Source organism: Fomitopsis serialis (genome assembly GCF_022376445.1).
Source record: "Fomitopsis serialis strain Sig1Antser10 chromosome Unknown B0H18scaffold_145, whole genome shotgun sequence".
Taxonomy (NCBI): domain Eukaryota; kingdom Fungi; phylum Basidiomycota; class Agaricomycetes; order Polyporales; family Fomitopsidaceae; genus Fomitopsis; species Fomitopsis serialis.
In genome coordinates this window covers 73,353-82,214 of record NW_025955105.1, presented here as the reverse complement: position 1 = coordinate 82,214, position 8,862 = coordinate 73,353, and the positions used below count along the sequence as shown (strand labels likewise).

At 53.6% G+C, this 8,862-nt stretch overlaps 2 protein-coding genes across 2 annotated transcripts; one reads left to right on the top strand and one right to left on the bottom strand.

Annotated features, from left to right (window-relative positions):
- Positions 1 to 795: 795 nt before the first annotated feature.
- Positions 796 to 3,043, top strand: B0H18DRAFT_1142934 (P-loop containing nucleoside triphosphate hydrolase protein; the record flags this gene model as incomplete). Its single annotated transcript, XM_048035657.1, has 6 exons — positions 796 to 1,083; positions 1,140 to 1,214; positions 1,265 to 1,891; positions 1,943 to 2,142; positions 2,242 to 2,378; positions 2,711 to 3,043. Coding segments are annotated over 6 exons (1,329 nt in total), but the record flags the coding sequence as incomplete, so codon positions are not given.
- A 375-nt stretch (positions 3,044 to 3,418) lies between these two features.
- Positions 3,419 to 6,023, bottom strand: B0H18DRAFT_886378 (uncharacterized protein; the record flags this gene model as incomplete). The annotated part of the gene is made up of 4 exons (XM_048041120.1): positions 3,419 to 3,820; positions 3,885 to 3,987; positions 4,057 to 5,468; positions 5,517 to 6,023. The coding sequence occupies 4 exons, from the start codon at positions 6,021 to 6,023 to the stop codon at positions 3,419 to 3,421; spliced, it is 2,424 nt and encodes an 807-aa protein (XP_047886911.1).
- Between the last annotated feature and the right edge of the window lie 2,839 nt (positions 6,024 to 8,862).

Here is an 8,862-nt window from a genome sequence, read left to right as displayed (position 1 = left end):
TGTTCCCATTCTGACGGAGGTGGAGGTGTCGGTTCCTGCTTACCAGGGCTCTGCACGTTCGTGTTGCCGTTCTGAGGGTGCGCAAAGGAGCTAGGGTTGAGTTGCCGCAACGCGTTCAAGATCTCCTCGGTTGGTTGTGTCTTGTCTTCTTCGCCGACTTGAAAGGACGCGTCGCCAGAATCTGGTGGATCTACAACCATTGGTTGAGCCTCGGACATTTCACCACACCGTCGCACGATGTAGCGGGATACGAATGGTCGAAGTTCAAGTTGCGTCGGTGCTGGTTCGCGCGAAGCGCGAATTTGGACGCGCGGGGTCTTATCGCGGTAAATTAAAACTTATTTTACCGCAACTTAGTACCAAACCGATAATGTTGTGAATGACAACGCATAATATCATTACTACGTACGTACACGTGCACTGCACCGAACAAGTCGACGAACGTTCCGTTACGGTAGTCTCGGAACCAGCCGTTCTAGAGGCACGTGCACACGTCAGCGGAGATCGAAAAAGAAAAACCAGAAGTGCCTCTAGAACGTCTGGTCGTTCTCGTAGAGAGGGGGGGGTCTCACTCGATCCCGTGACGAAACGCGCCGCGCGAGAGGCGCACGGCGCATACACGCAGCGACGCTGCTTGCTCAGATACGTCGCATCATCCGTACCCTCCGTCCTTCATCTACCATGCCTCCTAAAACGACCAAGCCTACAACGGCGATGCCTCCTAAAACGACCAAGCCCACAACGGCGACACCTCCGCGGCTTCACGTTCGAGGAATCACGCAGGCCTTCACCGAGGTGCTCGCCATCACTCGCGCCGCCGCCCACAAATCTCGCGGCTACGACTCCGAGGCGGCACGCCAATATATCCGCGAGAAGTTCATCGAGGCGAATGCAGATGGGATGACTCCGTATGACTGGCAGGTCGACGTCACAGAAGCGACGAAACTCGGGTTAGACTGCATAGTTATCGCAGGGACTGGCGCGGGAAAGACGATGCCGTTTGCGATGCCCCTCTTGGCGGATGAAACAGGCCGGAAAATAGTGGTGGTTATATCACCACTCAATGAGCTGGAGAGAGATCAGGTGAGCACGAAGACATTGCTTGGAGTCCAGCTGCTAATGCACATCGTATACAATAGGCTGAGCGGTTTCGCAAGATGGGCCTGACAGCTACCGCGATCAATAAAGAGGATTACTCGGAAAAGCTGCACAAGGTATGTTCATTCACAAATAACGAACTGAACTCGCTCACAATCGTGCACAGGACATCGAAGATCGCAAGTACCGCATGTTACTCACGGGTCCCGAGATGGCTCTTGAGCACGAGAAGTTCTCGAAGCTGCTCCGGTCGCCCGCGTTCGCCAAAGACATCGCCGCGATCGTTATAGACGAGGCGCACTGCATCTCCCAGTGGGGCGACAGCTTCCGGAAGAAGTATGGCGAGTTGGGCCGGCTTCGCGCTCTCGTGCCCGTCGGGATCCCTTTCCTAGTTACTTCAGCCACCCTTCCTCCACTCGTGCTCTCGGATATCCAGACGAAACTTGGCTTCTCTACGAGGTCGACGTTCTTCGTGAACCTGGGCAATGATCGGCCAAACATTACCCCTCTCGTCGTGCACATGAAAGGTGGTGCTAGTGACCTCTCGGCACTGGACTTCGCGGTAAACGAGGCTCTCGCCGGCGGGCCCTTGGTCAAGACGCTGATCTTCTTCAACACACGAGACCTGGCGTATAGAGGCCTCCAGCATCTGAGGAAGCTGCTGCCGGATGCCTATAAGGACAAGATCGACTTTCTGCATGCTCTTCGTGGCGAGGATTCAAAACGGGAGGTCATGGCGCGATTTCGTAATAATGAGCTGTCGATTTTGTGTGCGACTGAAGCAGCTGGCATGGTATGTACCGACGAGCACTTCGACAAAATATAACTAATGCGCCTTTCGTAGGGCCTCGACATCAGCGACATACGTCGCGTGATACAGTTCATGGTGCCGACCTCGCTATCTCAATGGCTCCAGCGCTATGGCCGGGCGGGTCGTGATGGCAAGCCAGCCATTGCGATACTGCTAGCTGAGCAGTCCGTGTTCAAAAAGGTCAAGCCGCGGACGGCCAAGCGGGATACGGCAGAGGATGCCGACGACACCGAGTCCGATGATGGGGCTGTGGAAGAGCCCAGAGAGGTGGCTGGCGGGGATGATGACACCTCTGCGATAGATCTAGCTGCTGCAGATGAAGACGACGACAGCGAGGATAAGGTCTTCCAGAAGAAGGTTGAAGAGGGTCTACGCTCCTGGCTCGAGGCGTCAAACTGTCGGCGAGAGGTAGCTGACGAGTATTTTGCCAATCCGCCGAGCGAGAGACGTAATTCCTTGCATTATATGTGTATTATCTGACTGTCAACTGATTTCCGTACACAGGACTCAAGGCCCCTTGTTGCGATGTATGCCTTGCACGAAAGCAAGAGGATACGGAGGTGATCTTGTCAGATGACGACAGCAGGATGGTTTCCTTCCTCAAGTCCATCCAGGAACGCAAGTCGGAGGCTGACGCAGGAGTGCCAGGAATCAAAATCGAAGACTCTGAGCTTGTGCCAGCAGCGCCGGGTAAAGGACGCAACCGCCAGAGGGATCGATACAAGCACGTTCATGAGGCTGTCCTTTCTTGGCGACATCAGTGCTGGCGACGCGACTATGCCATCTGTATCTGGGGTCCAGAAAGTCTGCTACCTGACAAACTTGCGACTAAGCTTGCGCGCGCTGCCTGGATGACGACTCTGGATGACTTGCGTACTGGCCTGTCTGACTGGGCTTTCTTCGAGGACCATGGCGAAGAGCTTCTGGGGGTGGTGCGGTCTGCTGACTCATACTGGTGCGAGCAAAACGAGCACGGGAAGCGAGGACGAAGCGACCAGCGTAAAGTACAAACTGCCGAGAACAAGGCTATCCGTGAGGAACAGCGGCGTCTCGAGAAGCTGGCCGTCCCCAAGCCGACGACATCTAGCTTGCGAGAAGATGTACGATGCGACGTGTTGCAGGACCGTCTGCTACCGCCTCCGCCAGGACATCAGCAACTTGTCAAGCTAGAGCCGGGCCTGTTACCGCTATACCCACCTCCGTTTGTGCCACCCCCTGTTCCCCTGTTGGCGCCACCAAACCCGATGCTGTACCCCCGACTGGATCCGCCTCAATTCCCACCACCACCTCACCTCCCGCCACCACCTCACCTACTGCCGCAGCCAAACCCGGTGCCGTACCACCCACCGATGCCACCGCATCCACCTCACTGGCAACCGTACTATACCTGGACACCATTCCATCATCCACATCCTTATGTCACCGCAGCACCACCGCCCAATGGGGTACAGTATGCCGGCTATCCTCCGCCGGGCATGTATTATTCATACACAAATCGTGCTTACATGCCTATGGACCAGTAGTAGCAGCCGTGTTTGTAGTCCCTCTTGTACTCTCACGTTCGACATAGCGCTCCGTTGTTACCCGATCGCACTCGCGTTTCTCGTAAAACGAATCCAATGCCTTTTTCATCTTCACGGGATTGCTACCTTCACGCATGACGTCTGGGTATTTGTTTTTCTTCGTAACCCTTCGTCCTGCAATGTATTGGTGGACCTTCGAGTCACGTAGCGCCTGGTGCAGCTTCGCGATGTCCTCCTCGGCATCTGGGCTGGTATGCGATTTCCCGCGGTGATAGTGGTTGAACTCGCTTTCGATGTGGTCTTTCAGCTTCCGTAGACACGGGATGGCCGCGGACATACGACCAAGTAGCTCCCACGTTGCGTATGGCCCCATGAGCTCGAATATGTACTGCCACCGTGCACGAGTCAGTACCTGGAGATGGGAAACAGGTTCGGAGTCCTGGACGACATACCTTCAAATCCCGAATATTATGCTCTTGAAGCTGATCGAATGGGAGAAATGAATCCGGGCGTCCGGTAGTGTTTGCCAGCCAGCAATGTTGCATGACGTGGTTTCTGAATGACACAGATGAGAAGGTGAGTCAATGCACGGTTCTTGTATGCACTAGGTGGTAGTAGACGTACCGCAACTCGGGTGTCCACTCCCGGTACATCGAGTGCATGAGACCCAAGACCTCAGTGTGGTAGTTCGAGTTTTTGCCACCTAGGAAGCGAATGAAAAGACGTGGAAGTTGCTCTTCGAGTGCCCCAACATCGCCAGATTTGATTGAGTCACGGATGTCGAAGTAATCAAGGATGTCTCTATTGAACTGGATGCGCTGCTGGAGCTGCTCGTCATGCTGCGCCTTCGGTTTTGCGCGGTGCAATTCGAGTGCCTTCGTTGATGCGTATTCAGCAACGATCTTCTCAGCGAAAGCCCTCAATTCCTCGGGTTGTCGGTTGCGTAGCTCCAGATCCGAGAGTGATTTGACGTTCGCCACCTTGCACCAAGCATCGCGCAGACTAGCTGTCCCGAGATGGTCCAAGAGCTCAGACATGTCGTGTGTGAATAGGCCTTGTACTGATGTTGCACTGAGCCGTCTACGGTTAAGCAGCTCGATAGCAAAGGCCAGTCCGCGTCCAATAGTGGTCCCGTAGTACTGCGAGTGGAGCGAAGCCAGATTCGAGATTACAAGGTGGAACCAGCCATACTGAGGAACAACGTGATCCATTCGCTCGTAGGCATTCATGTCAGCGCAGCGAAACCGTTGGATGCCACGTAGACGTGAGACCGTAAGCTGATCGCCAACCCAGACCAGAGTCGCATCGCGCGCAAGCTTCTGTTTCTTTTCTTGAGTATTGAAGCCGAGCTGTCGTTCCCATTCCTGCATCACGCGTATGTTGCCTTCATATGACGCCTCTTCTATCTTGACTGTGTTTAGCATGTACGCAACCGTAGCATGTTCGGGACCAGTCGGCAGTTGCACTGTGGGCGCGGGCGGCTGGAAGACGGAGTGATCTGCGAACTGATAGCTTGAGAACTCGAAGTCTGGAGCCTCCGTAAGGACCGACAGGACGTGGTAAACTGCGCGCTCAAGAATGCGCGGAGCAGCCTTCGCATCCATGAGGAGGAGATCTCGTAAGGACAGCTGTTCCTGGCTTCCCCGATGAAGTTGTTCGCGAACAGCGCGTGCGTCCAAACGAGCAACGGTGGGATTCTTGATGATGTAGATTGTTCCAGCTGTTCCGCTCTCGAAAGAGCACTGGTTGTCAAGCCGCTGCTCGAATTTCTTGTTTTTGCGGTTGATATTGTCGTGGGAGCCAAACCATAGGTAGCTCTCGATGTCCCGCCGAAGAGCTTCGTGTGCCGTGGTAGCCAGTCGATCCACTGCAGGATAGACCCATTTTTGATTCATACAGATCGAAAACGCATTGAGCGTGTTGAACGCGACACTCGCGAGGCCGCATGCTCGGAAGTAGAGGCTGAGCATTTGTTGGAATCGGCAGAGGTGGTGCGAGCGTGAGTAGCATATCATTGTGATCATCATAAGCACAGTCTAGATGAAATGTGTGAGTGCAGCTCAGTCAGCTCATGCGCAACATACAGAGTTCGGGTTTTTCATGGTGTTTCGCTTTTCCTGAACAGCGCTGTACGAAACACCGCGGAGAAGCCTCCACATTTTCGGAGCAGCCAAGGTGACCTTATTTTCCATATCTGCGAGCTTAATGGAGAGAACACTCTCCTCGGACAGCTCGTCCTGCTTTGATCGCATGATGGGGTCGAGAGCTTTGAGCTCTTGCTCGAGTTCCTGCGAGACGACATCCATCGCGAAGTCCCGCAGTGCCGCATGAGCGCCCTCGGTACTGATCCCAGCATTATGTCGCCTAGGAGGACGGTAGATGCGTTCTATCCATTTTTTGATATCTGGCATATGAGTGAGGGACGTCCGTGCATGTTGAACCTTCGCGTTTTCGACGAGAGCTGGAAATTCCGGATGCCAGCATATAATGGACACGAGTACACCGAGGTTGACCTTTTTGGAGTCCATGAATTGGAGTATCTCGAGGACAGTATCGAGGGCGTGCCCAGAAGCAGTCAGTTGGGCCAGCATGCGGCGGCTGCGTTCTGTGATTGGTGACGAACGCGAAGGTAGAGGATCTTCATTCTGAGCACGAGATGATGACATGGAGCAGTAGAGATAAATTCTAAGCAGAATAACAGGGCAGGAAGTGTACGCTGTGCACGGTAAGTAAAACGACGCGTAGGCATCGCACTGCATGTATGCGCCTCTGCGGCCTCTCGCGCGACGCGTCTGGTCACGGGGTCGAGTGAGACCCCCCCGTCTCTACGAGGACGACCAGACGTTCTGGAGGTGTTTCTTGTATGTGTTTTTCGATCTCCGCTCACCTCCGAACGGCTGGTTCCGAGACTACGTTACGGTTGACTGCAGAACATTTCGTCATTGTACGTAGTGAGGTCTACACAACGCAACACCTTACTAATACCTATTGGATGTGCAGATAACAACCAATAGCGTGAGGCACTGTGTGACTATCTCTGTTGAATTACCAGCACTGGGGTGCCGCGTGTCAAGCACGGGCCTGAGCCTTGAGGTGCATCTCAAGATTCTCAACCAACTCGGAGTCGGTCTCCGTTGTGCTGTGCCACTACATATACCTCGGTAGGTTCGCCAAAAGTTCTCGTCCGTCATTCTCCTAACGACTCGGGCGAGGTGAGCTCATCTGCAAGTTTCCTCGTTTTGGCATTGCAACGCTGAAACAGACTTGAGATCTGCAGGGCCGCCGACTCCCGAGGCTCCGAGCTGCAAACCGCTTCATTTCGCGCATTCACCACAGCCTTCCTAGTGGTGCCGCATTTATGAGGCAGTGTGGAGGCTTTATGTAGCGAGCCTTACTGCGCTGCAATGTCGCACACACCTACAGTGCACGTATGGGCTACTCGACTTTCGACAGACGGTCAAGTGTACCCTCCACAACTTCGAGATCACCGGTCTTCGCGGGTAACACGAATTATTGACGACCCCAGACGCCTTCTTTTTCTGTCCGTCCCACGGGCGAACTCGGATGACATTGAATCTCTCATCCGTCAAAAGGTGGCTGGCTTGATAACAAAAGGACTGTTGTGGAATGGTCAACGGTGAGCCACTCCGATTGAAAGGATCCCTCTCAATACGTTGAGAATGAATCGCTCGTCCAGCTATACCTTTCTTGGATTCACCGCCAAACACGTCAACAAAGGCACATTGGTGCTCTTTCGTGAAGACGCCTTCTGGACTGCCCCTCGATTGCTTCAAGCACTCGGCAATTTAGACACCGCCTGCCTTCAAAGTGGTTATGGGAGGTTAGCCACTCGTCTTAGCATATCCTTTGCCTTCACAACGGGCACCCTGGACGTGAGTCGCTCCTTAACCACATTTTGATGTACTGGGAAAACGGAGTATTTATCTCGGCCAGGTCCCAAATGGCAGAGTGGCCCCAACGTTAAATGATCTGTATGATTCGGGCGGGTCTCTGTACACAAAGGACTGCGGCATCATCAAAGAGTCAATCGCCAAGCGCATCTGTGAAGACGTCCAAATTTCCCCGGACACTTCAGGTGAGTTTCCAGTGGATTGCAGAAGAAGGCCGGTTGGTGTTCTCGCACCGGTCGATCTGAAATCCCCGATGTTACTCAGTCTTTCATGTACAACGCGGCGACTGGAGTGGTACACTTGTCCGCTACCCAGACGAAGACTTCACCCGGTTGTGCTCTGCTGGACGGGGCCAGGATCGCGGTGGTGACGATTACTGGATTGCTTGTCGGCGTTCCGTGTACCTACACGATAGCAGCATGACTATGTTGGAAATTCTTGGCTATTCTCGTCGGTCGGGGCCCTCACGATTGACCGCGGAAACGATCCTCAAGCTACTCACACTAGGTACACTACCGAAGGTATCATTCCACGACGTCTCAGGCTCCTCGAGACATGCGCTAAAACTAGCATTCGATGCATCTCGTGTCCACAGGTATTCGAAGAACTGCTCACAGACGATCTCAATGCGATCGCGAGTCTCCCTCGCAATCGCGAACAGGCCTTGCGATACGTGACAAATGAGATGGAAGCATTGCCCTCCGTCTTCAACAGCGAACGTGAGCTGGGCATATTCACTGAATTCGTAGACCGCTCTGCTCATGGGTATCATATGCTAGTACTCTCCCTACTGTTAGCAAAGCACGATCTCCAGGAATGCTACGTCGAGTGGATGCTGAAGCTGTTCCAACATCAGCGGTACAAGACCCTACAGCAAAATCTCAGCATTCGCGTCGAGGTAGTCTCCAAAGCTAGATACCCTTTGATACTTGTCTGATGAAGTTGAAACTGTCAGAAGTCTGCTCGCTTGTATGGAGTCGTCGACGAAGAGGGGATTCTTGGACAAGACGAGGTTTTCATCAATTTTCCCGATGGAGAGCGTGTTTTGTCAGAACGACCTCTGTTAATCGTAAGGTATGCTATACCTCAATCGGCGTCTTGTCCACTGTCAGTGTTCTGACAGCGCGACAGAGAATCCTCTCTTTCTACTGGAGGTGAGTTGATTGCCGGCTTCATTACCGACAGTACGATAATCTTTGCCCAGACATCTGGTTGTTCAAAGCGGTGCGTTGCGAACGCCTGATGCACCTCACCAATTGCGTCGGTGAGCTGTCGCGCTACTCTTGCTGGTACATCTCGTCTCACATGCGAACGTAGTCTTCTCGAAGCGATCAAAGCATGCAATTCTTGGCTCTGTCGTATCAGGGTGAGTAGCACCTGCCTGTACGTCCGTGTAATAGTCTCTGATTGCAACGAAGAGCTCCAGACGAGCACCAGTACTTCGTGACTTGGAACGCGAACCTTGTCAGTGCAACGGGGGCTACGCCGTATACCAGTCGATTGCACATGAGCAGCCATC